The sequence below is a fragment of the Hemitrygon akajei genome, chromosome 11 (assembly GCF_048418815.1).
Source record: "Hemitrygon akajei chromosome 11, sHemAka1.3, whole genome shotgun sequence".
NCBI lineage: Eukaryota > Metazoa > Chordata > Chondrichthyes > Myliobatiformes > Dasyatidae > Hemitrygon > Hemitrygon akajei.
In genome coordinates this window covers 160334595-160361787 of record NC_133134.1, presented here as the reverse complement: position 1 = coordinate 160361787, position 27193 = coordinate 160334595, and the positions used below count along the sequence as shown (strand labels likewise).

The 27193-nt window shown below is 43.6% G+C and overlaps 1 protein-coding gene across 2 annotated transcripts in view; it reads right to left on the bottom strand.

Annotated features, from left to right (window-relative positions):
* sla2b (Src like adaptor 2b) overlaps positions 1 to 25067 on the bottom strand; it is a 34506-nt gene extending 9439 nt beyond the window's left edge. Inside the window, exons 1-6 of one of the 2 annotated variants that reach the window (XM_073062082.1) lie at positions 24845 to 25067; positions 14793 to 15053; positions 11622 to 11745; positions 4546 to 4648; positions 3115 to 3201; positions 1304 to 1407 (exon numbers count right to left, since the gene is read on the bottom strand). In XM_073062082.1, the coding sequence (XP_072918183.1) occupies positions 1304 to 1407; positions 3115 to 3201; positions 4546 to 4648; positions 11622 to 11700 (373 nt within the window). In that variant the 5' untranslated portion in view covers positions 11701 to 11745; positions 14793 to 15053; positions 24845 to 25067. The remainder of the gene's footprint in view (positions 1 to 1303; positions 1408 to 3114; positions 3202 to 4545; positions 4649 to 11621; positions 11746 to 14792; positions 15054 to 24844) is intronic. The other variant, XM_073062081.1, reaches the window with a different exon arrangement.
* Positions 25068 to 27193: the final 2126 nt, after the last annotated feature.

Genomic DNA, 27193 nt, shown 5'->3' with positions numbered 1-27193 from the left:
GAAGTTATGCTGCCGTTTTATAAAAGTTAAGCCACGTCTATAGTATTGCATGATTTCTAGTTGCCCCATTATTTATGGAGATACAGCACTGAATAGGTCCTTTGAGCTTCACCACCCAGAAACACACCGATTTAACCCTAGCCTAATCAAAGGACAATTTACAATGACCAATTAACCTAGTAACTGGCAGGAGAACACCAGACCACGCAGAGGAAATCCACTCAGTTATGGGAAAGTACTAACTCTTTACAGCCGGAATTGAACTTCAAGCTCCGACGCCCCAAGATGTAATCGTGCCGTGCTAACCGCGACGTTACTGTGGCAAAAGATGTTGAGGCTCGGAGAGGGTGCATAAGAGGTTTGCCAGGATACTGCCTGGATTAGTGGTCATGTTAGTGAGAGGTTGGACAAACTTTGATTCTCTTCTCTGGACTGGTGGAGGCTGGAAGGTTTATAAGATTATGAGAGGCATAGATAGACTAGACAGACAATATCTTTTCCCTGGGGGTTGGAATGTCTAATAGCAGAGAGCATACATTTAACGTGAGAGAGGGTAAGTTCAAAGGAAATGTGAGGGGCAAGTTCCCCCCCTCCACCCCCACAGGAAATGGCGGGTGCCTGGGATGGTGGTGGAGACAGATACATTAGGGACCTTTAGGAGATGCTTGGATAGGCACATGAATGTAAGGGAAATGGAAGGCTATGGACATTGTTTAGGCAGAAGGGATTAGTTTGGTTGGGCATTTGATTACCAGTTTAATTGGTCTGGCATAACATTGTGTTCTGAAGGGCCGGTCACCATTCTATGTGGAACCCAGCGTGGTCCTCTACTGCTGTAGCCCATCTACTTCAAAGTTTGATATGTGCAATCAGAGATGCACTTCTGCCCACAACTGTTGTAACACGTGGTTACCTGAGCCATTGTTGTCTTCACTGCCAGCTTGAACCAGTCTGGCCATTCTCCTCTGATCTCTTTCATTAACAAGGCATTTTTCACCCCCAGAACTGCTGCTCACTGGATTCCTTTTTTGTAAATTCTAGAGACTATTGTGCGTGAAAATCCCAGGAGATCAGCAGTTTCTGAGATACTCAGACCATCCCCGTCTGGCAACAACAATCATTCAACGGTCAAAGTCACTTCGATCACATTCCTTCCCCATTCTGACATTTGGTCTGAACAACAACTGACCTTAACTACTTGCTTTTATGCACTCAGTTGCTGGCAAATAATTGGCTGGTTAGAGGCATACCAGTGTAAAAATGGTCACAGAGTGTAGGTGCTTAGTTGTCTTAAATGGTTTACCTTTCCTGGTTTGACTTTCTCGAATCATGAAAGAGCCACACCGGTTGCTGGGTAACAAGAGAAGCTCCTCCGCCTTCTCTCTGGTGATGCCTTCAAACAGCCACCTACGGAGGGCAGGGGTGAGGGGGGGGGGGGAGGGAAAGAAAGCACAAACAAAAATGAGCAAAGTCAGAGGGATCACAGTGGTTCTGTCATCTTTGACCACCTCCGTAATCTCCCCACAAGTGTGAAGCAACGAACTTGATGCATCAACACCCACGCAGGAATGTCCTGTCCACTCTCACACCTCATATCACACTGACGTGTAAGAAAGGCCGAGACAGGGGCACACGGGTGTAGGTGGGTTGCAAAGACACCAGAGTGTCTGGTGGTGCTGTAGTCTAAAGATCAGGCTCAAATACCAACCCAGCAGTTATAAAATTTAACCTAAATTAACTGGAGTCATCATATTGAAGAACATCCAATTTGCCACAAATTCCACTTCAGGGGAGGAAATTTGCCGACATTTATTCCAGACCAACAGTTGTGCATTGGTTCGCACATGATCTAGTTTTCTGTTCAGTCGCATCATAATAATAAACAAAACAAAATAAGTACATTTACCAGAAGGCGGTTGAAGAAGATTATTACCATCTTCTCAATGGCATTGAAACTCACTGCCCTAATGGGTTCTTGCATCACAAAGAAGGAATGGGACCTTCACTTTGGGGTATCTATCATGACCTTGGGACACTTTGGATGAGGAAAGCCCATTTGTATGAAGCCAACGTGCCCCAAATCAAGTTAATTACCATAGAGTGTTATAAACATCACCTGCAGAATCCCCTGTGTTTCCTGAGATTATAGTGTGAACCCAGAGAATGGACCCAAGTTTCTGGAATTGAAACTTAAGCGTGGAAGATTAGCGGAACAAAATAATCGATTTTGAACAGTGTGAGCTACAGTGGAAGCTGGAGAGGGCAGCCATTACTGTTGTTTGTATTGGCATGTCTGGAACCATTCATTTGGAAACTGCTGAGTGTCAGCGAATGGTATTAACATAACACAGCACAGACTGGGTGGGCTGAAAGGTCTGTTTTGTGGTGTATTGCTCCATAATTCTGTATTGTTGGCGTCATTCAATGTTTGTAGTGAGATGCTGAAGATGTTCTATAGGTCAGTTGTGGAGAGCGCCCTCTTCTTTGTGGTGGCGTGTTGGGGAGGAAGCATTAAGAAGAGGGACGCCTCACGTCTTAATAAGCTGGTAAGGAAGGCGGGCTCTGTCGTGGGCAAAGTACTGGAGAGTATAACATCGGCGGGCTCTGTCGTGGGCAAAGTACTGGAGAGTATAACATCGGTAGCTGAGCGAAGGGCGCTGAGTAGGCTACAGTCAATTATGGAAAACCCTGAACATCCTCTACATAGCACCATCCAGAGACAGAGAAGCAGTTTCAGCGACAGGTTGCTATCGATGCAATGTTCCTCAGACAGGATGAAGAGGTCAATACTCCCCAATGCCATTAGGCTTTATAATTCAACCGCCAGGAGTAAGATATGTTAAAGTGCCGGGGTTGATTGTATTTAATGTATTTAAGTAAACTACTTAAGAACTTTTTAAAAGCTATTATTAATGCTTTTTGAGAGAGTGATTTAGATGCATATCATATTTTTACTGAGTTAAGTATTGTATGTAATTAGTTTTGCTACAACAAGTGTATGGGACATTGGAAAAAATGTTGAATTTCCCCATGGGGATGAATAAAGTATCTATCTATCTATCTACCTGCAGCCTAGATCGTGTAAAGGGTGACTGAGATCTTTATTTTTTTTACCTGTGATACACCTTTGCCACGTAATTGTAAGGAATGTGACATTCTTTGCCAGTTGCCATGGACGCCACTTTCCACCAATCACCTTCCCTACGAGTTAAGAGAAAATACATCAGTTTGCTTATGACCTCTAAAAGAGAGAACTCAATGCTTTCTCCAATCTAAACTTCTCCCAAACATCTCCAGAAATTAAAAAGACACTAATGAAGAAAATGATTCCAAGAATGTGGAAGAAATGCAGGTTCCACAAAGACCCTATGTATTCTACCTGGGATTGGTGTTTTATTTTATTTTGAGATACAGCTCGGCAACAGGCCCTTTGGGCCAATGTGCCTAGGTCGCCCAATTAGACCCATGTGACTAATTAACCTACGAACCCATATATCGTTGGGACGTGAATGGAAACTGAAGCATCTCAAGGAGACCCACGTGGTCACAGGATGAACATACAAACGCCTTAGAAGCAGTGGCGGGGATTAAACCTGGGTCACTGCTATATGAGCATCACGCCCTCGTGCTGCCCCATGACGTACCGTACTGTGCCGGCATCTGATTTTGTGGCTAGTATCACGCGACAGCCTCAACCCAGTGAGTCTATGGTAGGTCAGATCAGCAGGAAATCCTTGCTGGTTCCTTCATGAAGGGAAGGGAACGGTTGGGAATTAACTGCATATTTCACTGGTGAGGGGATTTTCCATGTGGGTTCCTGCCCCAACCTCTAATTGAATTTCTGCTTGAGGTATTACTCAGGGAAGAGCCTGTATAGAACAACAGACTAACAAAATCATTCATTCAGCTACTACACACTCAGTGGCCACTTTATTAGGTACCTCCTGTACCTCCGCTGAGTGTGTGTTCATGGTCTCCTGCTGCTGTAGCCCATCCACTACAAGGTTTCATGTGTCGTGCGTTCAGAGATGCTCTTCTGCACACCACTGTTGTAACACATGGTTATTTGAGCTGCTGTCGCCTTCCTGTCAGCTTGAACCAGTCTGGCCATTCTCCTCTGACCTCTCTCATTAACGAGGCCTTTCTGCCCACAGAACTGCTACACACTATATGTTTTTTGAACCATTCTCTATAAACTCTGGAGACTACTGTAGTGAAAATCCCAGGAGATCAGCAGATACTGAGATACTCAAACCAACCTGTCTGGCACTAATCCACAGTCAAAGTCATTTAGATCACACTCCACCCCCCACCCCTATGCCCCCATTCTGATGTCAGAACATCAACTGAACCTCATGACCATGTCTGCGCTGAGTTACATTGTTTTTATGCATTGAGTTGCTGCCACAAGATTAGCGGATTAGATGTTTGCATTAATGAGCAGGTGGACAGCTGTACCTAAAGAACACGGCCACTGAATGCATGTTCAAAGGCCAAACCCAATGCCAGGAAATTGCTACCGTCTTCCCAGAGTGGAATACTTACTCATGAAGAACGGTCAGCCTCTCACCCACATTAATAATGGGTTCAGCGTCAGACGACGACGGGTAATTATACAATGCCACCACCACCATAACTTGGCTCATATCTGGGGAAAAAAAGAAAACATTTTTGTTTGGAAAGGTTCAGAAGTTTTCTCTGGAGAACTCATAACTAAGTGCCTTCCATATTGAAACAGAATAAACTTGCTCCACACTCACCCTTTTCATAACATTACAGGAAGCAGGAGCCAACAACTGGGTTTTGATTGTAGCAAAAGTCAAATATGAACAGACAATGAAATGATGGACACTAGCTCACTATTTTCGCTGTCTAACTGCACTGATATTTTAAAAACAGATATATATATCTTATCAGAATAAAGTTTAATATCACCAGCATATATCATGAAATTTTTTGTTATGTGGCAGCAGAATGTTACAATACAAATAAAAACTGTGAATTACAGTAAATTAAAAAGTTAAATTAGTGTAAAAAAAGTGAGGTAGTGTTCATGGGTTCAATGTCCATTCAGAAATCGAATGGCAAAGGGGAAGAAGCTATTCCTGAATCGTTGAATGTGTGTCTTCAGGCTTCTGTACCTCCTCCCTGATGGTAGCAATGAGAAGAGGGCATGTCTGGGGTGATGGGGTCCTTAATGATGGACGCCACCTTTTTGAGGCATCACCCCTTGAAGATGTCCTGGATGCTATGGAGGCTAGCAACCATGATGGAGCTGACTTAGTTTGCAACTCTCTACAGCTTATTTTGATCCTGTGTAGTCGCGTCCACAGCTCCTCCCCCCAAAACCAGACGGTGATGCAGCCAGTTAGAATGCTCTCCACGGTATAACTGTAGAAATTTGCAAGCGTTTTAGGTGACATACCAACTTTCGAACTCCTAATGAAATATACCTTATTATAATTTATAGTATGTTTATGTATTGCACTGAACTAATGCAACAAAACAAATTTCACAGCAAACAGTGTCGGTTATAATAAACCTGACTCTAATATTTAAGGCAGTTATCTTACACAGATAAATCCATATAACGTGTTTCCTGTTGCCACCACTGATATCTTATCCTTTATTTACAATAATGTGCTCATTTATGTGGCTATAACTGATCACAACTTGCAACTTCAGCAGTAGCTACAATGCTATCCTGCAAATGGCTGTTGTTATGTTATTAACTTGAGGTTAAGCATCGCTATCTGTCCAAATCAGGGGTGAGCAAACTTTTTGACTTGTGGGCCACAAAGGGTTCTAAAATTTGGACCAGGAGCAGATGGACGGAGTGTTTTGGTAATACACCTCATAAGAGAAAATAAAATATCATGGGATATGTAGAAAACATGTGCTTTAATTTCAATTGAAAATGAACAAATGCATTACAACAAAATATCTGTCTTTGAAGTCCCATGGTATTTAGCTATTTATTGAAATGACTTTTAAAACACTGAAAATTAAATGAATAAAATACAGCTTTTTTTAATAGTAACAGTTATTATTTTAAAGCACTGAAAATTCTGTTATCCTTCAAGATATTATCATCATCACTCTCCTCCTGACTGTCTTTATTTCAAAAACGGTAGGAGGTGCAGGTCTACTTGTCCTGCTCCTTCTTATTCAATTGTCCCCTGTGCCAAAATTCAACAACAACCAGCACAAGGACAGAACAGTGACAGCGCGCCAGTATGCGGAGCGCGTTATTTGATCTGGAGTGCATTTTTTATTTTGAGAACGTACGTGCACCTGCGCACTACTCATGTCCATCACTTAACAGAAATGACATGTAACATGTAAGGCTTATTGAAAAAAATATTTTCAAATGCATTCTTTACATAACACAACGAAGAAACTTATTTTTAATTTCAGTGGGAACAGTGTTGTTGGTCTCCCTTTTTAGCCAGCGCATCAAAGTCTGGATTTAGTTTTGTTGTGGTGATTCTCAGGATGGATCTGAGGTGTTAACAAGGTTTATTAATATAATTTCATCAAGTTCTGCGGGCCGGATTAAAAAGCTTAACGGGCCGCATATGGCCCGCGGGCCGTAGTTTGCCCATGCCTGGTCCAAATGCATTGGCTATCTAAGTAAATTGAGAGAGAAGCCATTTTAGGGACTCGCTCTTAGTTGAAGAGATTATGTCTATTGACAAGTGTGATTCCAGTCAATAGAAGTGGAAACTATTTACCAACATCATCTACCACATTGTCTACAGTCAATTTAGAAACTTTACAAGAAGTGAGGGCCATTTAGCACCTCACGACCAGACTGTAGCTTATCTGCGACCTGAATCTATAAATTTGTCATTATAAAATGATCACAAGGTACACAGGATCATAAGATACTGGAGTAGAATTAGGTCATTTAGTCCATCAAGTCTGCTCCACCAGTTCATCATGGCTGATCCATTTCCCTCTCAGCCCCAATCCCCTGCCTTCTCCCCATATCCCTTCATGCCCTGACTGATCAAGAATCTATCAATCTCTGCCTTAAATATACCCAATGACCTGGCCTCCACAGCCACCCGTGGCAATGAATTCTACGGATTTACCACTCTCTGGCTAAAGAAATTCCACCCCAACTCAATTTTAAATTGACGTCCATAGTCTGAGGTTGTGCCCTCTGGTCTTAGATTCCTCCATAGTAGGAAACATCCTCTCCACATCCACTCTATTAAGGCCTTTCAACATTCGATAAGTTTTAATGAGGTCACTCCTCATTCTTCTGAATTCCAGTGAGTACAGGTCCAGAGCCGTCATATATAACAAGCCTTTCAATCCCTCCTTTGAACCCACTACAGCAAATCCTTTCACAGATAAGGGGCCCAGAACTGTTCACAATGCTCCAAGTGCGGGCTCACCAGCACCTTATAAAATCTCAACATTACATCCTTGCTTTTATTTTCCAGTTACGGACTATCAGCTGCTGCACGTTAAGGAGTTCCAAACTGCATCAAAAAAAAAATGTTGTCTGACTTTGTTCCCGAGGTCCCTGCTCTGATTTTCACACCATGCCCTCACTAGTATCTAGCAATCTAGTGTTCCCAGCTGGTTACCGGATGTCAGTGTAGACATAGCATCAGTTTGGGTGTTTAGAATAGGACATTGGTGTTCCCAGTGCCCTGGACAATGACATCCTAGCTGAGCATGTTACTGAGGTTAAGCTGAATGTATCCTCTGTCAGTGATCGACACTAATGCACACAGAGCACAGTGAATTCTTCTTTCCGCTTTTAGAGTTTTAGGGCTCTACAGGACAAAATAGACCATTCAGACGATCTAGTCCGTGCTGAACTGTTAATCTGCCTAGTCCCATTGACCATAGCCCTCCCATCCATTCTGAAGATAATTCCTGGTTGGGTCACGTGCCCAGGTTCAAGATGAGCCTGGATCTGCCGAAGCAGATCTGTAGTCTCCGGGGAACTAGACATCTATTGCAAGCCAATGGAAATATTTTTTTCTCAGTCCATCACATTAGTTCCCTCAATATCTTGTCACAGCACAAAGCTTTAACATAGATAACTACTGACCAGGTATCACTTGTCCAGTTACTGCAGATCTGTAGAGAATCATCAAGTGTGCTAAGGCTTGTGCAAGAAACTTCAACCTCAGGCTGTAATGTGTCTCCATTTTACTGACCTGCTGAATACCTTCTGTCACAGGTAGGACAGACATTTTTTCTTCAAAACAGCAGCTGATGATGGGTGATCTGGTCATTCTAGAATCTGACCAGTGTATGGATTCAGGTCACAGATCAGCTGAACAGTAATCAGTTACTACCCTTCAACCATCAAGCTCCTGAACCCCCGTGGATAACTTCACTCACCTCAACAAGGAACAGATTCCACAACCTATGGGCTCACTATCAAGAACTTTACAATTCATGTTCCTGCCTCCCTCCCTTCCTTTCTTCCTCAGCACCCTCTCCAAAGCCTCTGCATCCTTCCTATAATGTGACCAGAACGATTAGCGGTTAGAAACCCGTTATAAAATTGGGGTTTAATTCCTGATACCCTCTAAGGAGATTCTACATATTCTCCCTGTGACAACACCGATTTCCTCCAAGTGTTCTGGTTCCCTCGCGCATTCCAAGATGTTCAGTTACAGTTAGGGAGTTGTGGTGACACTTGTTGCTCTTGGCTGAATCTATTTGATGCAAAACGATGCATTTCACTGTAGGTTTCAATATACTGTGCACACGACAAATAAAGCTAATAAAAGATTTATGAGAACGTTGCCAGCTCTCAAGGGTCTGAGTTAGAGGGAGAGAATGGGCAGACTAGGCCTTTATATACTGGAGCATGGGAAACCGAGGGACGACCATGTCATTCGTTTGTTATGTGCCCATCATATGACATGGGTAATCATGGTCTTTCCATGACCATGATTGTTCTTGGCAATTTTTTCAGTATAAGTGGTTTGCCATTGCCTTCCTCTGGGCAACGTCTTTACAATACACATGATCTCAGCCATTATCAATACTCTTCAGAGATCGTCTGCCTGGCGTCAGTGGTCACATAACCAGGACTTGTGATGTGCACCGGCTGCTCATACGACCATCCACCACCTGCTCCCCATGGCTTCACGTGACCCTGATCGGGGGCGAAGCAGATGCTACACCTCGCCCAAGGGTGGACCCGCAGGCTAGCAGAGGGAAGGAGCACCCTACACCTCCTTTGGTGGAGATGTAGCTCCACCCTGCCGTCCCATAGACTTGAATAGAATCATGAGTGAAACAGATGGTGTGATTGCACGCAGTCTTCTTCGCAGGGAAATGGAATTAAAATCTGGAGGTTACAGGTTAAAGGTCGGAGGTGAAAGATTTCAAAGGGGCCTGAGGGATAACTTCTTCCCTTAGAGGGTGGTAGGTAGATGAAACGAGCTGCCAGAGGAAGTGCTTGAGACAGATACGATAACAACATCATTTAAGAAGGTACATAGATAAGAGGAATTTGGGCCAAACACACGCAGTTGGAACTAGCGTATATGGGCATCTTGCTCAACATCGATGAGCTGGGCCGACGGGCCTGTTTCCATGTTGTATTCCTATGACACTGAGCTGAGGGCACTTTGCATGACCTGTATTCTTTCACAATACATGTCCTACCTATATTGCTAAGCATGCATGTCTCTAGAGTGTGAAATTTACACTACAGACAGACAGACATACTTTATTGATCCTGAACTACACCACAGTACAGGCTTTTCAGATTACAATGTTGTGCCAACCTTTAAACCCACTCCAAGATCAATCTAACCCTCCATTCCCACGTAGACCTCCATTGTTTTTTAAATCACTATGTGCCTATCTAAGAATTCCTTAAATGCCTCTAATCTATCTGCCTCTATTCCATGTTCCATGAGAACTTACTTCTCATATCCCCCCTATACTTTTACGCCAATCACCTCAGAATTATGCCCACTCGTATTAACCATTTCCACCCTGGGAAAAAGTCTCTGGCTTTCCACATCCTTCCTATAATGAGGCGACCAGAATTGCACACAATACTGCAAATGTGGTCAATCCAGGGTTTATAGAGCTGCACCATTACCTCGAGCCTCTTTAAACTCAATGCTTCATAACACTGGCAAGGTTTTTAACAAGTATTCCACTGCTGTGTCCAACATCGTAACTTCAAGCATTTTGTGGTAAGAAAGAAAACTGCTGGGGCTGATTGAGCTTAGCTCAGCCCACTCATTAGTAGGCATTGTGGCAGATCGATACTGAACTATTAATGCAATGCCATGGGAAATGTCAAAAAATGCCCATGCAGGGTAAGCTACTGTATCTGGTTGTCTTTGCTTTTGTTATTTCATATCTACTGTCAGAGTTAGTTGGCCTTTCAAAGCTCAGGCCTCACCTTTGCCAGCGGGTTGGTTAGAGGTTTCATTTCAGTAGTGTGAAATGTGTAATCTGTTAATGGAAAATCTGACTGTAGTAAATTGAATCACAGATCGGCTATAGCACAGGAAGAGACAAGTGAGTTTAAGTGAGATCTCAGTAGAAGAGTCCCATCAGTTTCATCCCCCTGTTCTTTCCTTCATTGGCCTGGAAATTATTCACTCCTAATTGTCCATCCAATTCCTTTCTGGAAGCCACCACACCAATAAGCAGTGAATTCCAGGTAACATCAGTGACACAGTTTCTGAGTAACTGCTCTGCTGGTACCTATCCCCCTCCGTTCCCTGCACTCTTCACCCCATCCCATGTGCGGCATTCAGTATTCACTATGTGGACTCCCTTGCAGTGGAGATAGCAAACCCAGATTGGGTGATCGTTCTGTGGAGCATTGTGCTCAGTTCACAGGAGGGGCCTGGAGCTTCAAGGTGACTACTGTTGCTGGAGTCAGAGCAACACTCAAGCTGGAGAAACTCAACTGGCCTGGCAGCATCCGTGGAGGGAAGTGGACAGTCGATGTTTTGAGTTGAGACCAGTCCAGATGAAGAATCTCGATCCAAAACAGCAGCTGTCCAAAGTTTTACGTTGCATTTTAATTGCCCATTAAAATCCTGACTCTGACTTTTCCATCTGTGACCTAGAAGACCCAATACAAGGCTGAGGAAAATCACCTCATCTTCTGTCACAGAAACGTTGCAGCCTTCAAGACTTATTACCAACTTCAGGCAACTTTGTCTTTCTTTCTCTGTTTATCAGAACTGGACAATTCTGATAAAAAAAATTTTCTTCATTTTTCCTTTTCCAATTGGCATAAACTGGCCTGATAAAAGTCTCAGCCCTGAAGTGTTAATGTTTAGGATTGGAATTGATTTTAAATCGTTACATGTGCTGACAGAAAAGTTTGTCTTGCATACTTTTCATACAGATCAGCTCGGTTACTGTGCATTGAACCAGAACAAGTTAAAAAAGATTAGCAATCCAGAATAAAGTGTAAAGGCTACAGAGAAAGTGCAGTGTAGGTTAACAATAAGGTGCAAGATCAGAATGAGCTGGACTGTCAGGTCAAGAATCCATTTTATTGTACTCGGGAACCATTTTATCATCTTTCCCTTTTCAACATGATGCTGCCTGGCCCGTTGTGGATTTGCACCGTTTTCTGATTTTACTTTCTGTCTTACCTGTTGATGGTTGGTTGTTCAGGGCTGATGGAACCACTGTACTGGTGAAGCGCCTTGACTTGCTCGGTCTGCTTCCCATGACAAGATTCACTGAGCTGTTCTTCAGAGTATTAAATCAGTGAGGCTGCAAGGCAAAGTCAACGCAAATTTAATATCAAAGTACATACTTTGAGATTCATATTCTTACAGGTATTTACAGGAAAATCAAGAAATACATAGAGTTTATGAAAACTATACATAAGCATAATGAGTATAGGTTCAAAGTAAATTCAAAAGTCAAAGTAAATCTTATTATTGGAGGACATGTATATCATATACATCCCCAAGATTCATTTTCTTGTGGGCATGTTCAACAAATCTATAGATAATAACAGAATCAATGAGAGGGTATTCAACCACAGTGCAGAAGATCACAAAATGTCCAAAACATAAAGAAGAAATAATAATAACTAAATAAATAAATAAAGTGAAGTTGAGTGAAGTTATCCCCTTTGGTTCAAGAGCCTGATGATTGAGGGGTGGTGACTGTTCCTGAACCTGGTGGTGTGGGTCCTGAGGCTCTTGTACCTTCTTCCTGATGGCAGCAGTGAGAGTAGGTGAGAACGATTTTCCAAAACGAGCAGCTGTGGATAAATGAACCTGATTCAGATTTAGGTGGATGAACTAGAATGGGGCAAGCGGTTTCCATCACCCATATCTTGCGCCTTTGTGAACGTGTTGGATTTCAGAGTCCACTTTTAATTTATTTTCTGTCAAATAAATGGGTATAAATTGGTATAAATGGGTGTTTCTCTGGTTGGCAGTCAGTGGTGAGTGGGGTGCCGCAGGGGTTGGTGCTGAGCCCGCAGCTGTTTACCATTTACATTGATGATTTGGAAGAGGGGATTGAGTGTAGCGTTGCAAAATTTGCTGATAACACTAAACTGAGTGGAAAAGCAAATTGTACAGAGGATGTGGAGAGTCTGCAGAGGGATATAGATAGGTTAAGTAAGTGGGCCAAGGTCTGGCAGATGGAATACAACGTTGGTAAATGTGAGATCATCCACTTTGGAATGAATAATAGAAAAGCAGATTATTATTTAAATGGTGAAAGATTGCAGCATGCTGTTGTGCAGAGGGACTTGGGAGTGTTTGTGCATGAATCACAAAATGTTGGGTTGCAGGTACAACAGGTTATTAAGAAGGCAATAATGCTCGAGGGATTGAATTCAAGAGCAGGGAGGTCATGCTGCAACTATACAGGGCACTGGTGAGGCCGCACCTGGAGTGCTACGTGCAGTTCTGGTCTCCATATTTGAGGAAGGATATGCTGACTTTGGAGGCAGTGCAGAGGAGGTTGACCAGGTTGATTCCTGGGATGAAGGGGTTAACCTATGAGGAGAGATTGAGTCACCTGGGACTATACTGTCTGGAATTCAGAAGAATGAAAGGGGATCTTATAGAAACATACAAAATTTTGAAAGGGATAGATAAGATAGAAGTAGGAAAGTCGTTTCCATTGGTGGGTGAGACTAGAACTAGGGGACATTGCCTCAAGGTTCAGGGGAAAAGATTTAGGACGGAGATGAGGAGAAACTGTTTTTCCCAGAGAGTGGTGAATCTGTGGAATTCTCTGCCCAGGGAAGCAGTTGAGGCTTCTTCTCTAAATATATGTAAGATACTATTAGATAGATGTTTACATAGTTGGGGAATTAAGGGTTATGGGGAAAAGGCAGGTAAATGGAGCTGAGTTTACGTACATATCAGCCATGATCTTATTGAATGGTGGGGCAGGCTCGATGGGCTGGATGGCCTACTCCTGCTCCTATTTCTTATGTTCTTATGTTTATGTAAATCAGCAGGAGCAAAAGACAATTCTAGTTACAACTGCGCAGAATTCAGAGTAATTCTATCAGAGCCGAAGTTCAAAAAGATAACTGGACACAGGAAAGTTTTGCTACTTTTGGTGAGCTCACTGAGAATACCTTTAATCCTCTGGACAACATTGAAAGTGAAAATTCTTTCACCTTTCATCTAATATCCTACGTTGTATATTGCATTCACTATGGACAAGTGAATATCTATGAAATCTAGATCTTTTACTACAGAGGACACAACGAAGACATACATTGATAATGATCCTTTGAAATGTTCTGAGGCAATTCACAGGAAGACAATTAACAGAAATTCACCTCAAACGACGTAAGAAGATCAGATTCAGATTAAAATGTTGGACAAAAATCTAAGTCTTGGTCAGCCTACTGACAATCATGGACAGATAGAGTATACAAAGGGCCTGAAGCATTACTGAGGATCCCTACCACTGTCCCACAATCTCTTTGACCCCCTGTTGTCAGGAGCATCAGGACTCGGACTGACAGACTGGTTAACAGCTTCTTCCCTCAGTCTGTGAGTCTAATGAATACCCTATCACCACCAAGGTCTCGTCACCAGGACAGCGAGCTGTTTACTGTGATGTTTACCTGCACCGTGCACTTCACATGCATTTTGAATTATATTTTATTAAGTTATTACAGGAATATTTTATTTTATGTGCTGGGTGTGATATATGCATTCTGGTTGCACTGTGGTCCGGAGGAACGTTGTACAGTCAGATGACGACAAAAATGAACTTGATATATACAAGAAAGGTGCCAGAAAAAGGCCAGAAGTGTCATGGAGAATCCCTCCCACTTTGCTCACGGCCTATCTGTTTCACCACCATCAGGGAAGTCGCCGCGTAGCAACCGCTCCAAGACCACCAACCTCAAAAACAGTTACTTCCCGCAAACCATCAGGCTGATCAGCACCTCCACCCACCAGCCCACCCCACCACACCCCGACCAGTCACACACACAATCACCCAGCCTCAGGTCATCTACTGTACAAATAATCCCTCTATAACAGTTACTTATACATTGTTTTACAAGATTGCTTTTATATTTATTGTGTTCTTTATGCTTATGTTTTTAAAAAAAAAATGCTGTATCCGATCTGGAGCAACAATCATTTCATTCCCCTTTACACTCATGTTCTGAAGAATGACAAGAAGCGATCTTGAATCTTGAATTTGAATCTTACAAAGTAGTCTTTAAGACCATTATAGACTGAGGTAGAGAGCCAGAGGGCTTTGAGAGAATCTTCTACCATTTCTATACATGGCTTTGTACTAGTTTTTGATCAAGAACATACCTTGTGCAATTAGTATAGAAAACAGCCAGACAGCTGAAGAGAAGTTTGGATAGGTACATGGGCAGCAGAGGTATGGAAGACTATGGTCCCTGTGCAGGTCGATGGGACTTGGCAGATTAAATGATTCAGCATGGATTAGATAGGTTGAAAGGCCTTTTTCTGTGCTGTACTTTTCTATGACTCTACGACAGTCATTCCTACATATTTAGCAATGAGATAAACAAGAATCTTTTTTTCTGGTCCGTCAATATATTGCAGTTTCTGTTAAAACCAAGGAGACAGAATTCAGCAAATCTGATTTGTTTTAGTTATTCCATGCACAGAGATACTTTCTTAGAAATTCACTCACATTCTTACGTAATGTGCCCGCATTATTTAGAGATATTCCATTGCTCAACATGAATGATATTTAGTTCTAAACATCGCCAGCACTAGTGAAAGACCACGATAGTTTTCCCAATTCTCTGCTTTAGTGGACTCCCTTCTAAGAAACCAGGCAATTTAATGCAATGACCAAACATTATCTTTGGAGTGAGATAGAGCTAACGTTTCAGCTCTATGACTTTACAACTTCCCCACACAGACACTGCCTGACATGTTGGGCATTTCTAGCACTCGCTTTCCAATTTAAGGCATTTGCAGTTTTTATTTTGTTTTACAATTTACGGGCATTGGTGCTCAGCGAAGACAGTATAACATATAATATGACAAAAATACTCCCCTTATGATTATGAATTTTGGCAATGGCTGTTGGCATATTTGTGTTTGGAAATTTATTTTTTATTTAGAGATACAATGCAGAGTTGGCCCTTCGAGCCATGAATGAACCCTAACCTAATCCCACAGTCCAAAGATGTTCCGAGTAGATTGTAAATTGTCCCATTATGATGTTTTTAAAAATTACAACCACTTCATTCAGACTTGTTTGAATCCTCAAGGCAAGTAGGAACGAAAGTTGAATAGAATTCTCTGATTCCTTGTGTGTGCTTTCTGTAATTCCAACTGTTTTGTGGTTTCAATTGCTTGGCCTTTAAGTTACGTTGGAAGTTTTATCTAAGTAAAGGATAAGTGCAACTGCCTGATCTAGCTCAGAAGATCCCCATTTCAGATCAGACAATAGAGTGTTGTCATATCTTATTTTGGCTGAAACAAAAATTGTGTCAGTATTTTGAGTAAAGAATTACCTTAGTCACCAACATTATTCCTCAACAACGTCTCAGTTTCCAAAGGATTACTTAGTGGCTTCATATTGTGTGTGGGAACATACAGTGAGCAGCTACATTCCTACTATGGCTCAAAGATTGTTTTATATGAATTGTGTGCCATGAATGAAAATGAAAAATAAAATAAAACGCAGGTGACGGAAGCTTAAAATAAAAACATTAAGTGCTGGAAACACACGGAGATCAGGCAGCAACTGCGGAAAGAGAAACGGAGCAAAAGTTTTAGGTTGGAGAGTGTACTGTCAGAACAATTCTAACAAAGAATTGGAGGAAAGAAACGTAGATGAAGTGGATAGCCAGTGATTTTTACCCCCAGGGAGGAAATGGATAATACAGGAGGGCATACTTATAAGGCAATTGGAGGCAAGTATGGGAGGTGGCGGGAGAGGATGTCAAAAGTAACTTTTTACAGGGAGTGGAGGGTGCATGAAATGCCCTGCCATGGGGTGATAGTAGAGGCAAATACACTAGGGACATTTAAGAAACTCTTAGACCAGTCCGTGGATGAAAGAAAACTGCAGGCTACCGCAGGTGGGAGGTAAGTGTTAGATTGACCTTAGAGTAGGTTAAAAGTCAGCAGAATATTGTGGGCTGAGGGGACTGTACTGTGCTCTACTGTTAGAAGAGTAGGAGTTTTTATACCATGGGCTAGTACCATTAAGCAAGAGGTCTGTGGACCCGGGGCGGGAACCCCTGTTTTAACGGGTCTCTGACCTGAATTGTTTCAGTTGCTGCCTGACCCCAGAACCAGGTTTAGTACCACTGAATCGTCATGACATCCATTGCTCTGCAGCAGTGCAGCGCAAAACACAAAAACATTCATTACGAATAGCAAAAATAGATAAATATGACAAAAGGTGAATAATGAGGTTGTGCTCATGGGTTCACAGACCATTTCTAAAGCCGATGGCAAAGGGGGAAGAAGCGGTTCTTAAAAAGCTGAGCATGTGAGTTCAGGCTCCTGTACCTCCTCCCTGGTGGTAGTAATGAGAAGAGAGGATGGTGAGGGTTCTTAACGATGGACGCCGCCTTCTTGCGGCAGAAACCCTTGAAGATGCCCTTGACAGTGGGAAGGGTTGTGCCCATGATTGATCTGGTGCACTTTCCCGTGATCCCGTACAGTAGAGGCTCCATACCAGGCTGTGATGCTTTCCGCACCCGCCGTACGCTTCCAGCATTTCCTGTTTTTAAATGCATGGCATGAAACTCTTCCTTGCCCGCTCCTGGCACTCTGTGGCTGATTCGGCGTGGCTGTGTGTTCTGGAATGACCTCTCCGCGCACAACACACCAGCCACTGGAGGATACTGTCTACTGACAGCTGTGCCGAGACACAGGGAATGATATTTACCACATTACAGACCATGCAGTAATCTTCCAGTGACCACCATTCACGTGGACAGTGACCGCCTGTAATATGGCGGGTTTGTACTGTGACACTGGGTGGGAATACCTCGGACACCTCAATGGCACTGGTCAACTGCACAGAGGCCTCGTGTTTCACAACCTACCCTACCAGATTCGAAGTGTGTAAAGTTGTCCTGCCCATTCACACTGCCATCAGTCTCTGGAAGGTATTGACTCTAGAGCAAGTGTTGATACCTCCCAGGGAGGAAGGGGCTGCATACAGCCTGGTAAGAAGAGATTCTTCTTGGAGTAGACAGAAGATGACGATGCATCGTAAGGGCAGCGAAAGTGAAGGAAGTCTGCAGCAGTGAGGAGTCCCTGGTCGTCTTGTATTGTATCCTGACCCTCATCTGTCAAGGACCACGTGGTGGCTGTTCGTGTATCAGCCTCCCCACATTAAGCAAAGTCACGCACAGGCATCCTGCATTCTTGTGGATTTTAGATCGGCCTCTACACCCACCAATAGATGGAGGAAACTGGATCACCCACAGGAAACCCAGATGGTCAAGGGGAGAACATACAAACTCCTTACAGACAGCGGTGAGATAAGTGGCACTGCAAAGTGTTACACTACTGTGTCACCCTAACGGTGTCTCCAGCGCACAGGATCACAAGCCGCTGTACAGGCCATCATGGGCAGAGGTCCCAATGAACTAATATTCAAGGTTTCCCAATAATGTGGTAAAAGTGGAGGGCTCTGTAGGAGGGAAGGGTTGGAATAATCTAAAAGGACAGCACAGCATCAAGAGCCCAATTTTCCTTGGGATTAATAAAGTATGTCGGTCTGTCTGAAGGGCCGACCTGAGCTGTAATGTTCTATGGTCTTCGCTAATACGTTTATATTTTTAATCAGAACCCACCACGGTTACATTGGAGAAAACTTAAAGGTGATGTACTGTATATACAAGATTGGTTTCTTAGCAATCAAAGCACAGATAAAATACGAGAAAGGGAATAATATACACCGTAGCACAGACTGATACACAAAAACTACCAAGAGATTAAAAGTCTTGTTGAAGGCCAACACGCCCACACGCACATTTGCTTATTGGTCTGAGAAACCAAAGGAAACCACACATTTGCACTCGGACAAATGTTAAGCACCAGTGGGCTGACATAGGCATGAAGACTGATACTTGTGTATGTTCACAATTACTGAGTTACCAAAGAGAGGAGGACCACAAGACATAAAACATAGGAGCAGATTCGGCCATTTGGCCCATCAAGTCTGCTCCGCCATTTTGTCATGGCTGATCCATTTCCCTCTCAGCCCCAATCTCCTGTCTTCTCCCCGTCTCCCTTCAAGCTCTGGCTAATCAAGAATCTATCAACCTCTGCCTTAAATATACCCAATGACTTGCCCCCCACAGCCGCCTGTAGCAATGAATTCCACAGATTCACCACCCTCTGGCTAAAGAAATACCTCCTCATCTCCATTCTAAAAGAGAGATAAAGGATCCACGAGGGACATTCCTGGGGGAAATATCAGCCATAATATCTTACTTATACGCTTGAGCCTTGGAGGATAGGTTGGTTGAAAATTGCTACTCAATTTAACACTTTTCATTCAAAAAGTTTGTTGAGAAAGAAAAGCTTCTCAGAGAAAAATAATTCACCCATCCTTCATGTTAAATGGATGACCCCTGATTTTTAAACCCTTGGTTCTGGATTCTCCCACAAGCTGACACATCCTCTCCTCATCCACACTGTGAAAACCCGTCAGTGAAAGTTCTTTCTGCAAAGGGGAATGGGAATTGGGGCTCAAGAAGTATATTGTTTGTTGGAGGGGTGCCACAGGAGCTCAGTGGTTGGCCCGATGCTATTAGAGCTCAGGGAATCAGAGTTCAGTAAGGAGTTTGTACATTCTCCCCGTGAGTTCAGTTCCAGCACCATCCGTAAGGAGTTTGTACATTCTCCCCGTGACCACATGCGTCTCCTCTGGGTGCTCCGGTTTCCTCCCACAGTCCAAAGTTAGTAGGTGAATTTGTCATTGTAAATTGTCCTGTGATTAGGCCAGTGTTAAACAGGTGGGTTGCCGGTCGGCGTGGCCGGGCCTATTCCGCTCTTCCTTCAGAAGTCACCTGGCCCACGTGATCCAAACCACCCAGAAATGGGTGGCTCATATATAGTTCTTATTTCCTTACAACATGAAAGACCTTTTGGCCCATCGAGCCTATGCCGTCTCTCCGGCAGCAATTGCACCCTCTCTAAAGCTTCCATTCTTTCCTTGTCCAGAGAAAAGTATCTCAGCCCAGGCAATCACCCCTCAACTAGAACTCTCCATCTCTGGCCCAACCTCCTCTGCACCCTTACTCATGGTAGTCAGAGAACCGAGGGCTGTAAAAGCAGAAACTGCTGAGGGAGAAAGGAACATATGGAATGAGAAAACTCTTGTGGGATTTACACACTGCACCCCACTAATTTTTTTGCATTAATTTTCCTCTTTTACACTATTTACTAATTTTTATGTCTGCTGAAAAACAACCTGTTCCACCTGGAACATGCCTTCTACACATTACAACTATCGGGGACGAGGTACAGAAGGCTGAAGGCACACGCTCGACGTTTTAGGAACAGTTATTTATTTGTTGAGACAGAGCACAGAACAGGCCCTCCCAGCCCTTTGAGTCATGCCACCCAGCAACCCACCAATTTAACTCCAGCCTAATCACCAGACAATTTACAATGAGTAATTAACCTACCAGTGGGTAGGTCTTTGGACTGTGGAAGGAAAGCCACGCAGTCACGGGGAGAATGTACAAACTCCTTACAGACAATGGCGGGAACTGACCCTGCGTCGCTGGTACTGTAATGCATCGTGCTAACCACTACACTACCGTGTCACCCCAACTTCTTTAACCGTGCCAGCTTCTTCCCCTCTGCTATCAGATTTCTGAATGGTCCATGAACACTAACCCTCTTTTGCAACATCTCTCTATCTAATCATTCATCCATTAGGCTATTTATTTATTTATTGTTGTAACATAGCTTTTTGATGTATTATGCTAAACAGCTGCCACAAGACAACAAATTCCTTGATAAAAAGCCCGATTCTGATTCTAGTGTTCCTTACTCCAGTGAAAATAATGTTTTAACCCGTGAAAATATTTTCTTTCTCTCTGCTCCTTTTTCAGATTTCTTGAACAAGTTCAGTACACACTGTGGAGGATGTATCTAACCACAGTTTATTGTTCGACCAGACCAAGTTTCCAACCGCAGAGAGCTGCAAAGTGCTTCAGCTCACACAGGTGCAATAGCAGCGACCAGATTACAAAGCTCGGGTGGCATGCCGTCGGGAGAGTGGGGAGGGGAGGGCAGGGGTCTCCCCGTTCCTTCCATTAGTGAGCGCACGCTCCCCTTCCCCCAGTCGAAGCCGCTCTGTCTAAAATTCCCGTCACTGTCCGAGGAGGAGTGCTGAGACACCCTCCAAGAGCAATTGCAACAAAAGGCACAAAGTTGTTCCCCTTCTGCAGATCGTCAGGGAGGAGAATCAAAGAAAAACTCAGCTGTTCCTGTGACCATGGCACAGATATGTGCGTGAGTAGCAACTCATCTCAAACAATCACGCTACGAAACACAAAGGAAGATGTTAAAAATGTTAAAGTCATCCTTGATGGTGGATGCTGCTTTCTCGTGGTAGTGCTCCTCCGGAGGGGGCTTTTCTTGTGGTAGACTGGGCTGCATCCACCACTTTCTTCTGCTCATGGGCATTGGTGTCTCCAAGCCAGGCTGCCATATGTCACCGTTTCACAGTGTACCAAGAGAGTGCATTTATGAAAAAATGCACTGAAAGACTCATTCCTGATGTAAGTGAGGGATGAGGGGGCCAACCCTCTTCATTCCAATATTCTCCCACTGACTTGTTTCACCCCCAACAGTAAGAAGAAAGTGGGGAGGGAGTGACTTCCCCTTTATGTTGTGCAAAAGGTTAACAAGGCAGAGGTGAAGTCCTGATGAAGGGTCCCCGCCTGAAACTGTTTATAATTCTCCACAGATGCTGCCTGACTTGCCGAGCTCCTCCAGCACTTAGGGTGAGTTGATCAAGACGCGAGCGGCTGCAGATGCTGGAATCTGGAGAGGAAAAGGACAATCTGCTGGAGGGACTCAATGAGCCGAGCAGCATCTGTGGAAGGGGAAAGCAACTGCTGAAGTTTCAGGTCAACACCCTGTACCCATGCAGGAAAAGATATCGACATTTCTTCATTGTCACTGGGACTCCCTACTAATCAACACTGTGAGCGCACCTTCTCCAGAAGGGCTAGATGGTTCATGAAGGCAGTCACCACCATATCATCTGAGGGACATCAAGGGTGTTGTTGGAAATCTCCCGTACACCCCCTGTATTGCTATCACTGGATGGCTGAGGCAGATACCATGGGTGCACATACAACCAGAAGACTATAAGAGATAGGGAAAGAATTAGGCTATTCAGCCCACAAAGTCAGCTCCACCATTCAATCAGGGCTGATTTATTTTTTCCTCTCAACCCCATTCTTCCTGTAAACTTTGACACACTCACTAATCAAGAAACTATCAATCTCCACTTTAAATATACCCAGTGACTTGGCCTTCACAGCCGTCTGTGGCAATGAATTCCACAGATTCAGCCCTGTCTGGCAAAAGTAATTCTTCCTCATCTCTGTTCTAAAGGGACGTCCTTCAATTTTGAGGCTGTGCCCGTTGGTTCTAGACTCTCCTACTATTGGAAACTTTCTCTCCAAATCCACTCTATCTACGCCTATATGAGGGGAAGCTGCATTCGAAGGTGAGGGAGAAAGGAGTATGCAGATGTGTTCTGATCGAGCAGAGAGGAAGGAGGCCTATTGCTGTGCATTGTTGATACTGCCTTCATGTCAATCAAGGAAAGTAGTATACCAGTAGAGCGTAGAGCAAAAATTCACCAAGTCTCCAAGTTGTAAGAGAGATGAGGGAGAGGTTTGAAGCTTAGTTTTGACTTGGAGGTAACAATGGAAGGAGGATGTTCTAAAGTATAAATGAATAGTTTAGAAATCACAACTGCCGATCATTGGGTTAAAGATACTCTGTGATTACATAGAACATCGAAATGGCAAAGTCTTCATCAAGAAACAATGTCAAATACAGGGATAGGTTTAAACTTGTATCAGCTGACAGGGGCACTCTTCAGAAACCCCAGAACGACTTAGCAAAGTATGTTTCAAAACCCAATACCTTGATAGAATGCAAAGCTCTGCTAAAAGTGAAATGAGTTTTTTAGGTTACAAGATCAGCGTAGCATCGAGAAACAAAACATTTCACCTCTGTCAGCAGTCCTTTTCTGCCTGTACTCCGCAGCCTCAGTGACGTGCAATATCTTTTACAAGAAGTCACACCGTGGGGGCAGAGTAATGGTGAGGTTTGCCCCATTTATTCCTTTGAAGAGTACACAATTTTTTCAGGGACCTGGTGAGGAAGATGCAAAGCTCTTGTGTTCCCCTGGCTGGGGTGTCTCGCACTGTTGGATCCTGATACATTTGTGATCCAAAGGTTCTTCGGAAGCCAAGATTGAGACATAAAGCCTGTTCCTTTATCATTTTATTAAATATTACACGAGTAGAAAGTGAACAAGGAAGAGGAGCCAAAAGAACAAAAAGACAAAGCAAAAAAAAGTAGTGTGATCATCTCAGACCGAGAATCTTGACGATAACAATTAACTATAAAACAGCCAGATTCAAGTAGGGTGAAAATTCATCTGTCGCGAGAAATACACAAGCAACTGCCAGAAAATTCAGTGAACAATTACACATATAAATGTGATTATATAAAAATACAAGCATGGAGGGGAAAGTTACAAGAAAAGAAACAATTCTACACCACCAGTCCAACAGCATTGTGTCAAACGCTCAGCCTGTCTGGGACTGAGATGAGGAGAAATTTCTTCACCAAGGGGGTAGAGAGAGGTAGGAATTCCTACCGTTACCCAAGGAGAGCTGAGGAGGCTCATTCAGGACAGTGTTTCAGGCAGAGAATCAGGGGATCTTTAGAGAATCAACAGGTATGTGGCTGCGCCAAGAAAATGGTGCCACGACTGGTGGAGCAACTATAACGAAACAGATGGTTTACCTTTGGTTGTATTTCTTATGACTTTATGCTTATCACCAAGACCAAGTACGTCAGTTAAATCTCAGAGGAATTACAGCAGAGGAGGCCTTTCACCTCTACCCAGTCTAATACTTTCTACTTTCTATTTCTCAAACAACAAGCAAACTGCCGGAGGAAGTCAGCTTGTCGAGCAGAATCCGTGGGGAGGAATTACCTCTAATTTCCATTTCTTGGTGGCTAGTAACACATTTTGACGAGCATTCGAAGCCATCTGGAATGATTTTATAGCCATTTGCTGTAACATAGCATGGGTACAGTTGGTATGGACATAGTGGATCCAGGGGCCTGTTTTCCACACACATGACTCTGTATTTCTATGATATTGTACATGCTCGAGCACACATTGAGGGCTTCTGCTCCCTACCATTTCTTCCCTGACAGTGAGCTCTACAGGGACCATAAGACATAGGAGCAGAATTAGGCCATTCAGCCCATCGAGTCTGCTCTACCATTCCAACATGGCTGATTTATTATCCCTCTCAACCCCATTTTCCTGCCTTCTCCCCATAACCTCGGACATCCTATAAGCCCCCACTTCAAATATACTCAATGACTTGGCCTCCACAACAGTCTGAGGTGCTGAGTTCCACAGATTCATGGCCCTCCGGCTAAAGAAATTCCTCCTCATCTCTGTTCTGAAGGGACGTCCTTCTATTCTGGGGCTCTGCCCTCTGGTGCTGGACCCCCTCCCCTCCGACACAGCTATCGGAGACACCCACGTCCATTCTATCTGGGTTCATTTATCAGCCTCACTCTTACTCAACTTTGACCTAAGTCCATTTGTACTGCCACTGACCGCTTCTCAAAGAGAAGCTGCTGCTTCCAACACCTCTCACTACTTTGAAGAGCTCAGTTAAACCTTCTCTCTTGCCAAAAAGAGGCAGCTGCAGTCCAGCTAATACTTAAAAAATCTGAAATATCACAAATGACAAAATTTGGCTTTGGGAGTAAGACAGGTCCGGAATGGGAATAGTTCACCTGTGTATCAGTAGCACAAATAAAGTTCAAATGAAATTTATTATCAAAGTATTATATGTTACCATATACAACCCTGAGATTCATTGTGTTACCGGCATTCACAAGAGAACAGAGAAATACAACAGAATCAATGAAAAACCACACACAAAGACCCACAACCAATTTGTAAAAGAGAAACTGCAGATATAAAAACCATCTAATAAATAACACTAAGAACACGAGTCCTTGAAAGTGAAATATACTCCAAAAAAAAAAGCAGCCCCTGTACCAGTTCTTCCCTTAATTCTAATCCGCTTCTGCGAAACATAAAAATGGGTAATACTCACAGCATTGTATCTCCGGACCTTGCAGCAAGAGTTACTTTCCACCAAATGTGTGCTTTCCAAACCGTGACACCAGCTCGAAGATTCGGCGCCCACTGACAGGTTAATCCAATATAACTCTGACTGGGTCGGGGTTGACTGGGTTCTCTGAAGCGGAGGATATTACGCAGCCGCTGCCCAAGTTGCCTGAGGGAGTGCGGAGTGTGTGACGACGCGTCGAGTGTCAGCCCCGGTTTTTATACCTCGGCTCCGAGTCGCTGCTGGGTCTCTGACTTGCGCCCGTCAGTCAGACCAACGGTTCCTGTTTACGTTGTTTGTTTGCTCAATACCCCGTTCTAGCTATGTAACGGAATCTTCACACCACATCACAAGCCCGGCTTTCGAGCGTAAACAAATCGAAGAACGTAATGTGGCTGTTTACTTGGTTGGGAGAGGAAATATTTAACAAGTTTAACATGTTCCTTGTTTTTCCCTCGCCCGTGAGAATGGTCCACCTGGGCATTCTCTTTGCGAAGTTCAAATTTATCAGAGTACAGGTACATCACCATAGACAACTGCGAGATGCATTTCCTGGCGGACATACTCAGTAAATCCAATAACCATAATACCTGTAGAGTCAACGAAAGATCGCACCCAGAAGAGCGGGTTACAAATGATAAAAAGAAATAATAAATATAATAATAAATAAATAAGCAATAAATATTGAGAACATCCCTCTTCACTTTTCCATCCGGGAGAAGATATTAAAGCCTGACAGCAGTAACGTCCTGCTCAACGACAGTTTCTGCCCTGCTGTTATAAGACTACTAAGTAATTCCCTGGTACAATGGTTAGGGTGGCAGTGTGCAGATATGTCTCTACCCAAAGAGGTGGAAGGTGCTCCTTCCCTCCGCTAACCTGCAGGTCACCCTTGGGCGAGGTGTAGCACCTGCTTAGCCCCCTGATCAGGGTCACGTGAAGCCACGGGAGCAGTGGTGGATGGTCCTATGTGCAGCTGGTGCAGATCATAACTCATGGTGATGTGACCACTGACACCAGGCAGACAATCTCTGAAGAGTATTGATAATGGCTGGGGTCACCCATCTGGTAAAGACACTGCCCAGAAGAAGGCAATGGCAAACCACTTCTGTAGAAAAATTTGCCAAGAACAATCATGGTCATGGAAAGACCGTGACCGCCCACGTCATTCGACATGGCACATAACGAACAAATGAACAATAAGCTGGAGTCTTGAGCTCGAGATCTACCATGTTATGATCTTGCGCCTTCTTGCTTGCCTGCACTGCAGCTGTTACATTTTAATCTGCAGTGTTTTTGTTTTACCTTGTTCTTCCTCACTGCAATGGGAAATGGTCGGATCTGTATGACCGATATGCAAGACAAGCTTCTCACTGTATCTCAGTACATGTGACAATAATAAACCAATTCCAGTTCCCGCTGTCAGCTGGGATACAATTGTCAGCACACTAATATGCATTTTTCTAAAGCCTTACAGTCTAATGAGATTGAAGAATTGTCATTCTTCGGTACATAAATGCAAAGGAGAACAAAATTATTGTTACCCTGCATCCAATGTAGCATTAAAAACAGAATAAGCATAAAGAACGCAACAGAAAAACAAAAGGAAGCACAATAAATATAAACATAAAAGCAATCCTACAAAACACAATGGACACGTGACTGTTGTTTATCTAAACACAAGAGATTCTACAGATGCTGAAAATCCACACACACAAAATGCTGGTCCTGAAGAAGGGTCTCCACCCGAAACATTGACGGGTTATTCATTTCCATAGATGCTGCCTGACCTGCTGACCTCCAGCATTGTGTGTGTGCTGTTAAATACATAGACTGTATGTACATAAAGGGACGCTAGGTGGGGTGTTGTGTAGAGGTGGTGGGGGAGGAGATGTTGATCACCCAAATAATATTATTTCAAGACGGGCAGGAGCCTGAATGTTATTGTCAATTCCATCAGTTGAACTGTGAGGGCGTCATAGTTTAGATTTTTCCTGTTTAGTTGCTGTGATTGGTAAATGATCTTCTTCTTTGTTGGTCAGAGTTGACCATGGATATTGTTTCCTAGCTGTCTAGATATGCAAGCCTGGGCAGCAAGCTGTTGCCCATGCAGCGAGCTCCCCTCCCCACGCAGCCGATGAATCCAAAGGAACGGCAGAGACCGATACAGTTTGGTACCAGCGGTGTCTCAGGAGTTGCCTGTCAGCATTGAACTCAACATAGGACTGCCTTAGGGACTCCAGCTCCAGATTTTCCCTCGGGGTTCACTCCTGAAGCCTTCCCCATGAGTTGGTACTGCCGCAAGGCATCAGAGGTTTGAGATCAGAGTTTTCC